Source organism: Nerophis lumbriciformis, linkage group LG22, assembly GCF_033978685.3.
Source record: "Nerophis lumbriciformis linkage group LG22, RoL_Nlum_v2.1, whole genome shotgun sequence".
In the NCBI taxonomy this organism is placed as follows: domain Eukaryota; kingdom Metazoa; phylum Chordata; class Actinopteri; order Syngnathiformes; family Syngnathidae; genus Nerophis; species Nerophis lumbriciformis.
Genome location: NC_084569.2, coordinates 33,349,572 through 33,368,982, shown reverse-complemented (window position 1 = coordinate 33,368,982; position 19,411 = coordinate 33,349,572). Strand labels below are relative to the sequence as shown.

The following is a 19,411-nucleotide window of genomic DNA, read 5'->3' as shown; positions in this document are numbered from 1 at the left end:
TGAGCATACAGTAGGTCAATTGTCCTGTTGTTTCTCGTGGGACAATCCACAGCCTGGTAAAAAGCAGCTAACGTTGAGTCCAAAGTAGCATGATTGAAGTGCCCAGAAATGATGAAAAAAGCCTCAGGATGTTTTGTCTGTAGCCTTGATGTGATGGCGTGGATCATCTCACATGCATTGGCTGCATCTGCCCTCGGGGGAATGTAAACACAGAGGGAGATCACGTGATGGAACTCATTGATTGAAATGTGAGGAACGCGTGTACAGTATGTACTGTATAATTATGCTCAGATGACGTTATCAGGTGTGCAATCATTCTCCTGTCAACACCGAAAGTGTCCGATTGTGTTTTTATAAAGTAAAGTAGGCGTGGTTGGCTGTCAGTGAGACACGTAAGTGCAAGTCAGGCAATGGCAGAATTTAAAAAATCACAGGCAAACGTTCTCTTTCGGGTTTTAGCGAAACGTTGCAGTCAAAAAGAGAACATTTTGACCGGTGTTTATTGAGGGAAAAGATGATATTGTCGCAGCTTTGCTTAGCACTTACTAGAAGATTCTATACCAACGAAAGACGTCATTGAAAGTGATCTGTCACATTATTTGATTAAAAATAATCAAGAACTTTTTGGCGAAATGTATTTGTTCTTTCAAGGTTGACAGAGGAAACTATTTTGATTCAAATTAATTGAGAGCCACAACACAATTAAGGCTGCACTTAAACTATCATGCAAAAACAACTTTTCTTACCCATTGGTATCTGCTTTTGTGTATTTGGGATCTGCATTAGTACCGAAAACTTGAAGTAAAACCGTGTAGCAATGTTCCCTCTCAGGTGCGCGCCTGTGCAATTGCGCACTGCTCAAGCGTCCTCTGCGCACGGCAAATCTATGCCACGCAATAAATCAAATAAACAAATAAGCGCATAACAATTTTCGACACACGGACACGACAGAGAAAACAGTTTTCGTCATCATTGTTCAAATATTGTAACGTCTGTCGAGACGCTTTGAAGACATGAATTCCATCGATCACTTTACTGAACAAAATTCTTTGTCGGCCATAAACACATCACCAAAACATTAGTAAAAAAAATTATATCTAGCAAAACTGCTCATTTTCTGCAGTACGAACCAGACCAAAAGCAACTTTGTTATATCAACAGCAGCCGCTCGCTCTTTCTCACTTGCGCCAACACATATGGCACTTAGCCAGTGATGCGTTTACAGCCACACAAAAAGTCGGACAACTTCAACACCACACATAAAGTGTCATTCCAGGTCGTTACACTATGATTTACCAATCAAATGTGTGCTTATTCTTGTGTCATTTATTAGGAATCTTAATTTATAAATATTAATCATGAAATGCTGTTAGTATATTAAATAAATACTAATAAAAGCAGGAAGTTGCAGGAATGTACACATGATCCCCTGCTTACATCTCATTGTGCAACATGTGAATGTTTTAGTGGGAACTAAATGCAATGTCTGAAAGGGGTATAAATTATTTCCAAAGCAGGACCTCCACCCAGACAAACAATACAAGTACACAGTTCATGAAAAACAATATTTGTTGTTATTGTCATTGTAAGTGGGCCTAAACACTTATATTAGAAATGGAAATGACTGCTATCATTTGATTATAATAATAAGAGAATGTTGTCTGTCTATCTGTGTTGGCCCTGCCATGAAGTGGGGACTTGTCCAGGGTGTACCCCGCCTTCCGCCCGAATGCAGCTGAGATAGGCTCTAGCACCCCCCGTGACCCCAAAAGGGACAAGCGGTAGAAAATGAATGGATATATGGAGATTGAACTTGCTATTTAGTCAGGTTTGGGACAGGTGTGCTGCTGGTGTAGCCACAGTGTGCACGTCTGATGTTGCTCACATGGGCTCCACTGAATGCTCAGGGAGTTTTTGCGTTTGCTCACACACATGAGAAATTAGAGGGAACATTGCCGTGGAGGTATGGTGGAAATGTCAAAGTGGAGGCACGTAAATAAGACCGTCCACATCCTGTCAAAGCGGTCTGTAAAACATCATCTATGCAACATTTTCACCAAAGAACCACCTTTACATGTTATGTAGACCACCAGGAATTGGGGGGGGGGGGGGGGTCATAATATGACCCCACACGTGCATAAAAACATAAATAGAGGCATTTGTAGATTGCCATCATACATCACATCTTCACACCATTAGGCTGCCAGCCAAACACTGAACACTTTCCCTCCGCTGTTCCCAGGCACAGCTGCAAAGTAGCACGTAGCACATAATGTTTCCATGAAACGTCTAGTCCCTCTGTTATTGTCCATCTTACACACACACACACACACACACACACACACACACACACACACACACACACACACACACACAAAACTACCCAGCATATTGAGACTTCTTGTTTTTTTGTAAAACAGCAGTGTTCAGATTAATGTGTTAAAGAGCACAATGATCTTGGATATACCCCCCACAAACACACACACACACACACACACACACACACACACACACACACACACACACACACACACACACTGTTTACCTGTCTGCAAAAATACAAGAGAGGCCATGAATAGATGCATCTCACACATACACATACGTACAAGTGAGTATACACACGTACAAATTTACACCAGTGAGTGTATACACACATTCACACAAGTGAGCGTATACACACATTCACACAAGTGAGTGTATACACACATACACATACACATTCACAAGTGAGTGTATACACATACACGTACACAAAAGTGAGTGTATACACACATACATACACTTACACATACACACAAGTGAGTGTATACACACATACACACAAGTGAGTGTATACACACATCCACATATACACAAGTGAGTGTATACACACATACATACCCATACACACAAGTGAGTGTATACACACATACATATCCACTTATACACAAGTGAGCGTATACACACATACACTTATACTCAAGTGAGTGTATACACACAAGTGTGTGTATACACACAAACACAAGTGAGTGTATACACACATACACATACATACAAGTGAGTGTATACACACATACACATAAGTGAGTGTATACACACGTACACATACACTTATACACAAGTGAGTGTATACACACATACACATTCACACAAGTGAGTGTAGACACACATACACTTATACACAAGTGAGTGTATACACACACATACACACAAGCGAGTGTATACACACACACATATACACAAGTAAGTGTATACACACACATATACACAAGTGAGTGTATACACACATACACACACACATTCACATATAGACAAGTGCGTGTATACACATATACACTTATACACAAGTGAGTGTATACACACATACACATACACACAAGTGAGTGTATACACACATACACACAAGTGAGTGTATACACACATACATACATACACGTGAGTATACACACATACACATTTACACCAGTGAGTGTAAACACACATTCACACAAGTAAGTGTATACACACATACACATTCACAAGTGAGTGTATACACATACACGTACACACAAGTGAGTGTATACACACATACACATACACTTATACACAAGTGAGTGTAGACACACATACACACAAGTGAGTGTATACACACGTACACATACACAAGTGAGTGTATACACACACACATATACACAAGTGAGTGTATACACACATACACACACACATTCACATATAGACAAGTGAGTGTATACACACATACACATACACTTATACACAAGTGAGTGTATACACACATACTCAAGTGAGTGTATACACACATACCCATACACACATGTGAGTGCATACACACATACACAAATACACAAGTTAGTGTATACACACATACACACAAGTGAGTGTATACACACATACATACATACAAGTGAGTATACACACATACACATTTATACCAGTGAGTGTATACACACATACACACAAGTGAGTGTATACACACGTACACATACACAAGTGAGTGTATACACACATACACATTCACACAAGTGAGTGTATACACACATACACTTATACACAAGTGAGTGTATACACCAACATATACACAAGCGAGTGTATACACACAGACATATACACAAGTAAGTGTATACACACACACATATACACAAGTGAGTGTATACACACATACACACACACATTCACTTATACACAAGTGAGTGTATACACTTATACACAAGTGAGTGTATACACACATACACATACACACAAGTGAGTGTATACACACATACACAAATACACAAGTGAGTGTATACACACATACACACAAGTGAGTGTATACACACATACATACATACAAGTGAGTATACACACATACACATTCACACCAGTGAGTGTATACACACATTCACACAAGTAAGTGTATACACACATACACATTCACAAGTGAGTGTATACACATACACGTACACAAAAGTGAGTGTATACACACATCCACATATACACAAGTGAGTGTATACACACATACATACCCATACACACAAGTGAGTGTATACACACATACATATACATTTATACACAAGTGAGTGTATACACACACACATATAGACTTATACACAAGTGAGTGTATACACTCACACACATACTCAAGTGAGTGTGTACACACATACACACAAGTGTGTGTATACACACAAACACAAGTGAGTGTATACACACATACACATACACACAAGTGAGTGTATACACACATACACTCATACACAAGTGAGTGTATACACACATACACACAAGTGAGTGTATACACACATACACATGCACTTATACACAAGTGAGTGTATACACACATACACATTCACACAAGTGAGTGTATACACACATACACTTATTCACAAGTGAGTGTATACACACACACATATACAAGTGAGTGTATACACACACACACACATATATACAAGTGAGTGTATACACACATACACATTCACATATAGACAAGTGAGTGTATACACACATACACATACACTTATACACAAGTGAGTGTATACAGACATACACATATACTCAAGTGAGTGTATACACACATACCCATACACACAAGTGAGTGTATACACACATACACAAGTGAGTGTATACACACCTACACACAAGTGTGTGTATACACACATACACATAAACACAAGTGAGTGTTTAGACACACACACATGCACATTTACACAAATGCGTGTATACACACATACACATATACACAAGTGAGTGTATACACACATACACATATACACAAATGCGTGTATACACACATACAGATATACACAAGTGAGTATATTCACACATACACATATACACAAGTGAGTGTAAACACACATACACATATACTCAAGTGAATGTATACACACATACCCATACACACAAGTGAGTATATACACTCATACACAAATACACAAGTGAGTGTATACACACATACACACAAGTACGTGTATACACACATAAAACCTACACACAAGTGAGTGTATACACACATGCACATACACATGTACACAAGTCAGTGTATACACAAATACACAAGTGAGTGTATACACACATACAGATGTACACAAGTGAGTGTATACACACATACACATATAGACAAGTGAGTGTATACACACATACACATATAGACAAGTGAGTGTATACACACATACACGTATACACAAGCGAGAGTATACACACATACACATTCACATATAAATGCACATACACACAAGTGAGTGTATACGTACACTTACAAATTTACACAAGAGAGTGTATACACACATACATGTATACACAAGTGAGTGTATACACACGCACACACACACACACACACACACACATACATACACACACACACACACACACACACACACGCAACTACCCAGCATATTGAGACTTCTTGTTTTTTGTAAAACAACAAAATGTTCAGATGAATGTGTCAAAGGGGAACATTATCACCAGACCTATGTAAGCGTCAATATATACCTTGATGTTGCAGAAAAAAGACCATATATTTTTTTAACCGATTTCCGAACTCTAAATGGGTGAATTTTGGCGAATTAAATGCCTTTCTATTATTCGCTCTCGGAGCGATGACGTCACAACATTTTCTCACTTTCGTCGGAGGGTGTAACAACACGAACAGGGACGGATTCAAGTTGCACCAGTGGCCCAAAGATGCGAAAGTGGCAAGAAATTGGACGAAATTTGTTCAAAATACGAGGCTGTGGGGAAAGCCGACGAAATGGTCAGTCGTTTGTTCCGCACACTTTACCGACGAAAGCTATGCTACGACAGAGATGGCAAGAATGTGTGGATATCCTGCGACACTCAAAGCAGATGCTGACATCAACTCCAAAACTGGACGGATCAGCTTTCAGGAAAAGGGTATGTCTACAGAATATATTAATTGATGAAAACTTTATTCATTACTCGCGGTTTTACGTAAATTATTATACATAAACTGTGTTTACCAATAATTTAGCTTAAAAACATTTATTTTTTTCAATCATTCGAGTACATTCGGGTAGTCTTGTGTAATGCAGTATTTTGTGTCTATTTAGGTATGGTTAACCTGAGTGCTGAAATCGTGGGAAAATATATGTTCTTAGCGCGCCTGAAATGGGCTGTCTGCACTCTCAAAGTGCATGATGTTGCCAAATGTATTTCATATGCTGTAAACCTAGTTCATAGTTGTTAGTTTCCTTTAATGCCAAACAAACACATACCAATCGTTGGTTAGAAGGCGATCGCCGAATTCGTCCTTGCTTTCTCCTGTCGTGTTGTTTTCGTCGTTTTCGCTTGCATACGGTTCAAACCGATATGGCTCAATAGCTTCAGTTTCTTCTTCAATTTTGTTTTCGCTACCTGCCTCCACACTACAACCATCCGTTTCAATACATGCGTAATCTGTTGAATCGCTTAAACCGCTGAAATCCGAGTCTGAATCCGAGCTAATGTCGCTATAGCTTGCTGTTCTATGCGCCATGTTTGTTTGTATTGCATACTTGCCAACCCTCACGGATTTTCCGGGAGACTCCCGAAATTCAGCGCCTCTCCCGAAAACCTCCCGGGACAAATTTTCTCCCGAAAATCTCCGGAAATTCAGGCGGACCTGGAGGCCACGCCCCCTCCAGTTCCATGCGGACCATCCAGGTCCGCATGGAGCAATGTTGTTGTAATATATTGAGTTGGAGGCAATAAACAGGCGAGGTGATGAAGTACGTCTCTTTACTGTAGACTTCAGAACAGACTCACACACTTGACGTCAGGTGCGCAACACCACGTAAATCGTTGACCAACCAAAAAGTAACCCCAGTACGCTATAGCCAACATTCACCAGGAGATGGTAACAGACAAACATAGATCACCCAAACAACCCAACCAAAAAATGCAGCAGCTCAATTAAAAAACTGTACTTAAGCCACATTCTTTTCTTTTTTTTTAGTACTGAACTCTTAACCCTCATTTGTAAACAATAACATGCTTATTATACAAACAGTATTTGTACATCTTTAACACAGATTTTTATACTGTCTTCAGAGATTCAGTTTTTTTGGTGGTGCTCGAAACCTTTCTGGGTAACTGCGGATCACTGGTGGGGTTTTTGTTGTGGGTGATCTGGGTTCTGATGATGGCAACTCAGCAGCCCTTGAATCTGGTTCAATGATGAGACTAGTTTGTGTCTGACTCACTGATGGTCCTGGTGATGGAACTGAAACAGCACTGTCCAGTTGTACTGATGGCACATTTTCTGCAACTGGTGGAGACTAGATAACTGGCAGTCTCTCCATGTTTTCTCGCCATGGTAACATGTGATCCACATGCACTGTGCGCTGTCTCTGTCCCTCTTGATATATATATATATATATATATATATATATATATATATATATATATATATATATATATATATATATATATATATATATATATATATATATATATATATATATATATATATATACATATAGGGCTTCACAGTGGCAGAGGGGTTAGTGCATCTGCCTCACAATACGAAGGTCCTGAGTAGTCTTGGGTTCAATCCCGGGCTCGGGATCTTTCTGTGTGGAGTTTGCATGTCCTCCCCGTGACTGCGTGGGTTCCCTCCGGGTACTCCGGCTTCCTCCCACTTCCAAAGACATGCACCTGGGGATAAGTTGATTGGCAACACTAAATTGGCCCTAGTGTGTGAATGTGAGTGTGAATGTTGTCTGTCTATCTGTGTTGGCCCTGCGATGAGGTGCGACTTGTTCAGGGTGTACCCCGCCTTCCGCCCGATTGTAGCTGAGATAGGCTCCAGCGCCCCCCGCGACCCCAAAAGGGAATAAGCGGTAGAAAATGGATGGATATATATATATATATATATATATATATATATATATATAAGAAAATACTTCACTTTCAGTGAATTCTAGCTATATATATATATATATATATATATATATATATATATATATATATATATATATATATATATATATATATATATATATATGAAATACTTGACTTGGTGAATTCTAGCTGTAAATATACTCCTCCCCTCTTAGCCACGCCCCCAACCACGCCCAGCCCCACCCCGACCACGCCCCCCCAACCCCCACCTCCCGAAATCGGAGGTCTCAAGGTTGGCAAGTATGTTGTATTGGCATCACTATGTGACGTCACAGGAAAATGGACGGGTGGTTAAAATCAGGCACTTTGAAGCTTTTTTTTAGGGATATTGCGTGATGGGTAAAATTTTGAAAAAAACTTTGAAAAATAAAATAAGCCACTGGGAACAGATTTTTAATGGTTTCAACCCTTCTGAAATTGTGATAATGTTCCCCTTTAAGGAACACAATGACCTTGGATATTCCCCAACCCCCCCCCCCCCCCACACACACACACACACACGCACACACAGACTGTGATACCTGGCATCTTGGAACAACGTGGGCGTCATTAGCCACTTTTAGAGAGAAGCCGTCATGCTGCTGCTGGAATATGAAACCAACAATTAGAGCAGAATCCTCTCAGCGAGGCGGCGTTAAACTAACGTGCTGGTGATTGACTCCATGGCACACAAGCACCACTTAGCGCCGCTTGCTACTCGTTAGCGTTTGCACTTTTTTTTATCGGACTGCAGGCGACTGCTGTGAAAACTCCTGACAAATAGATTATGATAAGGACATGCTTGCAGTGATCTGGTAAGCGCGACTGTGACAGATATGACACATATATTTGTTTCCTCTCTTGGCTGCGTTAAGGACCAAGACAATGCTGCCATGGTGTTTATTTGATCATATTCTGCAAGTATAATAAAGAACAAGTATGATGGAAATCCACCAAAAATACAACCTCTAAGAAAAATGACCATCTGTGTCAAACTTCTTGGATTGTTTTTGTGTGTCCTGGCATGAACATGCAGGATATTTCTCACTGATTAGAATATATATATATATATATATATATATATATATATATATATATATATATATATATATATATATATATATATATATATATACAAACATATACGTATGTACAGTACATATTTGGTGAGGTAAAAGTGATTTAGTTCCTGAAATAATTATCATCATAATAGAAATGATCGTTATAATCTTAATGTATTAGCTGTAAGGTGAGGTGTAAAATGAAAGGTGATCCAGAGGCTGAAATAATGATAATAATCATCATAATTATGATGATTATCATCATCATCAGATGTATCATCATCATAATGAATCATAAGAATCTTAATTATTACTATACAATTTATATTTTTATTTTTTATTCTATTTTAACTTATTTATTACAGATTCTGGTAAGGTAAAGATGGTTTAGTGATTCAATAATGATATTAGTAATAATGATCATAATAATGATAATTAGTAGAGATGTCCGATAATGGCTTTTTTACCGATATCCGATATTCCGATATTGTCCAACTCTTGATTGCCGATACCATATCAACCGATACCGATATATACAGTTGTGGAATTAACACATTATTATGCCTAATTTTGTTGTGATGCCCCGCTGGATGCATTAAACAAGGTCTTATATAAGGTTATATTGTAGCGTCCCGGAAGAGTTAGTACTACAAGGGATTCTGGGTATTTGTTCTGTTGTGTTTATGTTGTGTTACGGTGCGGATGTTCTCCCGAAATGTGTTTGTCATTCTTGTTTGGTGTGGGTTCACAGTGTGGCGCATATTTGTAACAGTGTTAAGGTTGTTTATACGGCCACCCTCAGTGTGACCTGTATGGCTGTTGATCAAGTAGCAGCATCAATTCGTAATGAGTAAAGCCAATAGATATTATGTGACTGGGATGGCATGCACGTAAAGGAAGTGCCTTAAAGGTTTATTGTCTTTCTGTACCTCTCCCTACGTTCATGTACACAGCGGCGTTTAAAAACGTCATATATTGTACTTTTAAAAACCAATACCGATAATAACAAAACCGATACCTATAATTTCCGATATTCCATTTTAAAGCATTAACGGCCGATAATATCGGCAGCCCGATATTATCGGACATCCCTAATAATTAGACAAGAAAAAGTCCTAGTAAAAGAAGAAGAACAGAAAAAGAAGAAGAAAAAGAAGAATAAGAAAAACGAAAAACAAGAAGAACAAAAATAACCCAAATAACAAAAAGAAAAACAATAACAACAACAAAAAGAAGTAGAAAAAGAAAAAGAAGAAAAAAGAAAAAGAAGAAAAAAAGAAAAGGAGGAAAAAGAAGAAAAAGAAGAACAAGAAGAAGAAGAAGACAATGAAAAAGAGCAAGAAGAAAAAGAAAAAGACAAAAGAAGAAAAACAAGAAGAAAAATAACAAAAATAACGAAAAGAAAAAGAAGACGACGAAAAAGAAAAACAAGAACAACAACAAAAAGAAGAAGTAGAATTACAAAAGAAAAAGAAAAAGAAGAAGATAAAAAGAAAAGGAAGAAAAAGAAGAAAAAGAAGAAGATAAAAAGAAAAGGAAGAAAAAGAAGAAAAAGAAGAACAACAACAAGAAGAAAATGAAAAAGAAGAAGAAGAAAAAGAAAAAGAAAATAGATTAAACGTCGTAAAAAAGGATGTTGTTTCAACGCTGTATTTGTGTTGTAGAGTATTGGTTGGAAAATGACCACAATTCAATGGTCAAATCTGTCACGACGTAAACTGTGGGGTTTGTTTTCCCGAGATGCAAGAGAAGTTGGAGCGGACATGGCGTAAAGGTAGATACATGATTTCTTTTTACACTAACAAAAGAACAAACAAAAGGCGCGCACAAGGCGGAGACACAAACTTGACTAAGAAAACAAAAACTAGCACTTGGGCAGAAACTATGAACATGAAACAAAAATACTTACTGTGGCTTGGCGTGAAGCATGAACTATGGTAAACATGAATCTCAAGGGTAGCATGGGTCGTGGAGGTAATGTCGCCAGACGGACTGCCTGGCAACTGCGAGCTTAAATAATACCAACATGATTAGTGACACGTCCAAATGTGCAACAGGTGAAACTAATGGTTGTCATGGAAACAAAACAAGGGAGTGAAAAAGCAGGAACTAAGTGTCCAAAAACCAAACGGCACATGGCCAGACAAAAACATGTTCAAAAGACATGACAAAATCAACGTCAGTTGTATTTGTGTTGTAGAATATTGGTTAGGAAATGACCATAGTTCAATGGTCAAATCAACGTCAGAACCCAACATTGATTAAACGTTGTCAAAAAGCATGTTGTTTCAACGTTGTATTTTTGTGTTGTTTAATATTGGTTGGGAAATGACCAAAATTCAATGGTCAAATCAATGTCAGAACCCAACACTGATTAAACGTCGTCATAAATCATGTTGTTTCAACGTTGTATTTGTGTTGTAGAATATTGGTTAGGAAATGACCATAGTACAATGGTGAAATCAACGTCAGAACCCAACATTGATTAAACGTTGTCAAAAACTATGTTGTTTCAACGTTGTATTTTTGTGTTGTAGAATATTGGTTGGAAAATGACCAAAATTCAATGGTCAAATCAACGTCAGAACCCAACATTGATTAAACGTCGTCAGAAATCATGTTGTTTCAACGTTGTATTTGTGTTGTAGAATATTGGTTAGGAAATGACCATAATTCAATGGTCAAATCAATGTCAGAACCTGACATTGATGAAACGTTGTCAAAAAGTATGTTGTTTCAACGTTGTATTTGTGTTGTAGAATATTGGTTAGGAAATGACCATAATACAATGGTCAAATCAATGTCAGAACCCTACATTGATTAAACGTCGTCAGAAAGCATGTTGTTTCAACGTTGTATTTGCGTTGTAGAATATTGGTTAGGAAATGACCATAATTCAATGGTCAAATCAACGTCAGAACCTGACATTGATGAAACGTTGTCAAAAAGTATGTTGTTTCAACGTTGTATTTGTGTTGTAGAATATTGGTTAGGAAATGACCATAATCCAATGGTCAAATCAATGTCAGAACCCAACATTGATTAAACGTCGTCAGAAAGCATGTTGCTTCAACATTGTATTTGTGTTGTAGAATATTGGTTGGAAAATGACCACAATTCAATGGTCAAATCTGTCACAACGTAGACTGTGGGGGGTTTGTTTTCCCAAGATGCAAGAGAAGTTGGAGCGGACATGGCGTAAAGGTAGATACATGATTTATTTTTACACTAACAAAAGAGCAAACAAAAGGCGCGCACAAGGCGGAGACACAAACTTGACTAAGAAAACAAAAAATAGCATTTGGGCATAAACTATGAACATGAAACAAAAACACTTCCTGTGGTTTGGTATGAAGCATGAACTATGGTAAACATGAATCTCATGGGTAGCATGGGTCGCGGAGGTAATGTCGCCAGACAGACTGCCTGGCAACTGCAAGCTTAAATAATACCGACATGATTAGTGACAGGTGCGTGAGTCCAGATGTGCAACAGGTGAAACTAATGGTTGTCATGGAAACAAAACAAGGGAGTGAAAAAGCAGGAACTAAGTGTCCAAAAACCAAACAGCACATGGCCAAACAAAAACATGATCAAAAGACATGACAAAATCAACGTCAGAACCCAACATTGATTAAAGGTCGTCAAAAAGCATGTTGTTTCAACGTTATGTTTGAGTTGCTCAACGTCAGGACCTCATTCAACAAGTTCTCAACGTTGTTTTAATGTTTTGTGCCTGCTGGATTATTACTGTAAATGCAACAAAAGTATCCTTGTTTTTTTTCTCTTTCAAATTCTATGGATATTGTTTTTCCGGTCTATTACAGTATATAGAAAAACATAACCACAGTTTATTTTACGGTAAAAAGCCAAGATTTTACCTTAAAATCTATTACTATTATTTTTACAGTATACAATTTGATAGAGAACTTGCTTTGAAACCACAAATCAAGCAGATTTGTTTACGAAAAAATGAACGTATGATAATATATTTGTTGCATTATTAAATGATATTTAGGTTTTTAAAATACGCAATTGCATGCAGCACATGGCATTTTTTTCTGTCGAAATGGAAAGACCAACTACTTCTAGTAGGAAAAGATAAAGTACTTCTCAGGTGTTCGCCAGCCATATACAACGATGTAGCGGGGCACATCTGGCCCCCGGGCCTTGAGTTTGACACCTGTGACATATTGGGATATGACTCCTCAAATGAATGCATTTACCATCTGAAAGTTGATTTCTGAACTTGCTGACTTGGAAGAACTCGTACGGTTTAGGAGGGCGTATTGGAATTATCATTGTTGTCCGCCAAGTTTATTGTGCACGTCACACTTGCACGGATGCAAATAATGATCTTATAGTGGTGTGAAAGACGCGTGAATAATATCGTTATATCTCGGATTCACCAATTTGTAAACATTTCCGTGTCTAAGTTACTTCATATGAACCATTTTCACAGTACTTCCCAGAATGAAGTGCAGTCGACTGCACTTCCTGTGCAGAGTATTTGCACTCATGAGGGCAAAAAGCAATGGTGACCACGTTCTTAAGACTAGAATTACTTCATTTAGAACGTTACTTTATAGACGTAGAAAAAAAGCGAATGGCCCAACCTGAAAACCAAAATGGTTGACGACATGTGCGCCTTATTGTACTGTACTTATTGGATGAATGTGTGTACAAAAATACATTTTCGAGTTTGCTAAAGTCCTTAAAAAGCAGAAAATAATACTAAGAAAAAGCTCTTTTGAATCTCTGCTTGATAAAAAGATTGAATGTGCTTCCATGGCGGTCATATCTTCTTGTCAACAAACGGGGTATTGTTTGGATGGTAAGTTTGTCACTTCAATCATTGATTTGTATATTGTATATTCCCATTGTGTACGCGCGCGTATGTTGTCGTCTGCTGTGTCACAGTGTGATGTTGTTTCCTCCTATTTCATATCAAGTTCATGTTAGTGCAGGTGTAACTTTCACTAGTAAACTAATATTTCCTGCATTGAACTTGCTGCACTTATGACACTGTCTTGTTGTTGACATAAAACCACATCAAAAGTTGCGTTTCACGTTACATCAAGCTATCGCTAACGGCGTTGTAACGGTCTCAAACATAATTAGATTACGCTTTACTAGTAAAATTAACGGTGTTATACACTATATATATATACACTATATATATATATATATATACGGTATGTATAGTATATACACTGATAGTTAACAAACATTTATTATCTGCTACCATGCCCGGAAAATACTATCTCAAGATGTAGTCCGAAACTTGCACAGAAAATAGGTTTCTTGTTTGTGTTCTTTAGAGCAGTATTTTTCAACCACTGTGCCGTGGCACATTAGTGTGCCGTGAGATATAGTCTGGTGTGCCGTGGGAAATTATCTAATTCACCTATTTGGGTTAAAAATATCTTTTGCAAACCAGTAATTCTGGTCTGCAAATGATGTGTTGTTGTTGAGTGTCGGTGCTGTCTAGAGCTTGGCAGAGTAACCGTGTAATACTCTTCCGTATCAGTAGGTGGCAGCCGGTAGCTAATTGCTTTGTAGATGTCGGGAACAGCGGGAGACAGCGTGCAGGTAAAAAGGTGTCTAATGCTTTAACCAAAAATGAACAAAAGGTGAGTGCCCCTCAGAAAAGGCACTGAAGCTTAGGGAAAGCTATGCGGAACGAAACTAAAACTGAACTGGCTACAAAATAAACAAAAACAGAATGCTGGACGACAGCAAAGACTTACTGTGGAGCAAAGACGGCTTCACTAAGTACTTCCGAACATGACAGGACAATCAACAATGTCCCCACAAAGAAGGATAAAAACAACTGAAATATTCTTGATTGCTAAAACAAAGTAAATGCAGGAAAAATCGTTTAACAGAAGTGTTGCGTCGACCAGCTCTTCCTCCCAGGGAATCTAAGTTACTGGTCAATCCCAAGTTCTTTCGATGACATATATGCTGAGTAAGAAGGACCATCAAGACAGAATTTGAATATTTTCAAGTTTATACCAAAGCTTTGGGAGATCAGTTTAACCAATACATTCATATCGGCTGCTTTAGTTGATCTGGCATTCCAACGGAAAAGGCAACTCCTTTGCACACAAAGAAAACCCCCCCATCTCCCACCACTGATAAGGAACTAGTGGGGGAGGTCTTCACATTCCAAAGTAAGACACAAAACAGACCTCTGAACACAAGAGAAACTAGTAGACTATAAAAAGGGAAAGTACTAGATACTCTAAACATGGCTATGTAAAAAGAAAGAACTCTTAAACATATATGCATCCTCCACAGAAGACATGCAACTGCTCCAGGAAAATACCAAAAAAAGAGAAAAAGCCACCAAAATAGGAGCACAAGACAAGAACTAAAACACTACACACAGGAAAACAGCAAAAACCTCAAAATAAGTCACGGCGTGATGTGACAGGTGGTGACAGTACACCTACTTTGAGACAAGAGCTATAGTGATGCATGCTTGGTTATGGTTTAAAGTCATATCCAACAATTGCGACGACGACTTTTTACAGTCAACTGAGTTTCGTTTTTTAATGATTTCTGCTGGTGGTGTGCCTCCGCATTTTTTTCAACACAAAAAATGTGCCTTGGCTCAAAAAAAGGTTGAAAGACACTGCTTTAGAGCAGTGTCTTTCAACCTTTTTTCAGTGAAGCCATGAAGTGGTTTCGGCCGTCAAGTACGACCGCCAATTTACAAGGATAAGGTTAGGTGGGATATAGCCTGGATAAGGCTTAGTGTAGAAGGGGCCTTAGAAGGGTGCCCTGAGGAACGCCTCAGTTATGTAAATCACAAGTTTGGACCCCAGTGTTCTGTTTGCTACGCAATGATCTGCCAATGTGCTTACAGTGGTTCGAGTTCCTCTATACATCAGGACTACCCTAGGGCGCCGTGGCTCAAATGGTACAGCGGCCGTCCAGCAACTTGAGGGTTCCTGGTTCGCTTCCGCCATCCTAGTCACTGCCGTTGTGTCTTTGGGCAAGACACTTCAGCCACCTTGCTCGCAGTGCTGCTCACACTGGCGTATGAATGTGAACGAATGTTCGGTGGGGGTCAGAAGGAAAATTGGCAGCAACACTTCCGTCAGTCTACCCCAGGGGCGGCTGTGGTCATAGGCCATAAGACTCTTGAACGCATCATAATAATCCCCTAAAAATTAATTCACTCGCTGGAATATAAAGACAATATAACTGTCATGATCCGTGGTCCGGATCATGTTTTTGTTATGTTCTGTTAGTTTTAGACTCCATAGTTCCTGTTTTTGTGGGCACCCTTGTTTGTTTTAGTTACCATGGCGACTTATGATTTTCACCTGCCTCTGGAGTTCGGGACACGCACTTGTTTCCAATCAAGAGACATGATTTAAGCCCGCCTTTGCCAGTCAGTTGTCCAGGCGTCATTATTGGTTTCATGCCACAGTTTCATGTTGTGCGATGCCATAGTTATGTTAGTTGTTTCATGCCACAGTAAGTCTGGTTTGTTCTATGTCCATAGTTCATGCCAAGTGTTAGCGTCTATGTTTCCTGCGTTTAGTTTTTTTTTGTTCTTCAGCTTCTCGCGCGAACGGCACGCTTTCCTTTTGTTTTAGTTCCTGTCTTTTGTGATGTGAAGGATTAATTAATTAATAAATATGTTCCTACCTTCAAGTCCTGTCCAGGATTAGTCCTTTTGCATCCTGGGAGAACAAACCTCGCAGTAAGCTGCGAAAACCTCCATCCGTAAATGTGGATGCAGATGCAAAAGTGCAATATATTTATATCTGCACCTTATTGCTCTTCTATCCTAGATAGATAGATAGATAGAGATAGTGTCACGGGGGGGGGGGGGGGGGGGGGGGGGGGGGGGGGGGGATTGGGGGGGGGGGATCGTCGCAGCTTGCTGCGAAATTTGTTCCCCCGGGATGCAAACGGATCACTCCGGACAGGACTTGCAGGTAGGAGCATGGTTTAATCTTCAAAATTAAACACGTACCAAAACAGAAAACAAGCAGAAGGAAAACGTGGGAAGACAAGGTTACCTCTTAGCACAGGAAGCATAAAATCGAAGACAAGAACTACAAGCGTGACTGTTGCATAAAGCAAACAATGAAGCCAGACCGAGTGTGGCGAGCAACGTGAATAAATAACTCTCTGATTGGTGCCGAACACTAATCAGAGGTAGGTGAAACCAATACCCATGGTAACCAAAACAAAGCCAGAAGTGCACAAACAGGAACTAAGGGAGTCCAAAACTAAACAAAACATGATCCGGACCACGGATCCTGACAGATAGTACTTTATTGATTCCTTCAAGAGAGTTCCCTCAGGAAAATTTAAATCTTGCACTACAACGAGCTAATGCAACAACATTTCGTTCTTATCTGTGCTGTAAAGTTCAAATTTGAATGACAACAAAGGAAGTCTAAGTCTAAGTCTAAGTCTGTGGCTACTAATGTAGCTTACCACCATGAACGTGTGAATGTGGACTGAATGAATGAAAAGCACTTTGCGTGTCTCAAAAAGCGCTATATAAATCTAATCCATCCATCCATCCATCCATCCAGGGCGGGGTACACCCTGGACAAGTCGCCACCTCATCGCAGGGCCAACACAGATAGACAGACAACATTCACACTCACATTCACACACTAGGGCCAATTTAGTGTTGCCAATCAACTTATCCCCAGGTGCATGTCTTTGGAGGTGGGAGGAAGCCGGAGTGCCCGGAGGGAACCCACGCAGTCACGGGGAGAACATGCAAACTCCACACAGAAAGATCCCGAGCCCTGCATTGAACCCAAGACTACCCAGGACCTTCGTATTGTGAGGCAGACGCACTAACCCCTCTCCCACCGTGCTGCCCTAAATCTAATCCATCATTATTATTATTATTAGTGTGTTTTTTAATGACTTTGCTGCAAAAATGTTTGTCCCTCAAGTTTTGAACTGGACTCGGGGGCTGGTATGGTGTCATTCTCGTGCCGGATTTGGCCCACAGGCCGCCAGTTGGGTTGATATTGCTAAACTGTCAATAGCACTCACCATAAATGGATTGATACATGTTGTCAGTATCGACATTGGTATCGGCCGGTCTCTCTGATGGATGATCGATATCGGAACCAAGGACATAAAACCCTGAGCCAACATGCAGATTATTCACACATCAATAATTTGTTTGTCATCATTTGTCTGTTTTTCCCCCTTTCAGGTCAAAATCTGGTTCCAGAACAGGCGCTCCAAAGACAAGAAGGACATGAAGAAAGGAGAATCGCTTCCCCCCCCGCTGAAGTCTCCCTCGCCTCAGTGCTCGCCGTGGGACGTGAGCATAGCGGCCAAGGGCGCGCCGGTGCACCCCGGTGGCTACATGAACAGCTTTGGACACTGGTACCCGGGTCACCAGCAGTGAGCGCGGAGGGCGGCTATGATATCGGTACTGGACATAAACACTCTGGGGAGTGGACTTGGTTTCTTCCAATAGGCTACAAATCAGCAGCACTGTGGCACCATGAATCAATCACTTAATATTTTACAGTTGCACTCAAATGTATTCAAACGTCATAGTGACTTCTATTTAGGGGTTTGTTTTGTTGTCTTTTTTGTTGGTAAGTGCAATCATATTCATTTTCTAATGCCCTGGGACATCATATTTAATGCTCTTTTTGACGCGTTAATTTTGGCTAAATCCATTTAACGATTTTTATATGCTTTTTAATGACCTTGCGGAAACCCTGACGTAACCCCCACCAATAGCCTGGATGTTCCATAAACAAAACAAAAGCTCATTTAAACAGCTCAACACTTTCAATAATGTTTTTTTGCAGTTTGTACATTTGCTCATAAATGTGCAGGTCTATCCATCCATCCATCCATCTTCTTCCGCTTATCCGAGGTCGGGTCGCGGGGGCAGCAGCTTAAGCAGGGAAGCCCAGACTTCCCTCTCCCCAGTTACTTCTTCCAGCTCTTCCCGGGGGATCCCGAGGCGTTCCCAGGCCAGCCGGGAGACATAGTCTTCCCAACGTGTC

At 39.6% G+C, this 19,411-nt stretch overlaps 1 protein-coding gene across 1 annotated transcript in view; it reads left to right on the top strand.

Moving 5' to 3' along the window:
* Positions 1-18,795, top strand: part of LOC133615730 (homeobox protein Dlx4b-like) — a 30,099-nt gene extending 11,304 nt beyond the window's left edge. Inside the window, exon 3 of the mRNA XM_061974525.2 lies at positions 18,598-18,795. Within this exon, the coding sequence (XP_061830509.2) occupies positions 18,598-18,795 (198 nt within the window). The remainder of the gene's footprint in view (positions 1-18,597) is intronic.
* The last annotated feature ends 616 nt before the right edge of the window (positions 18,796-19,411 follow it).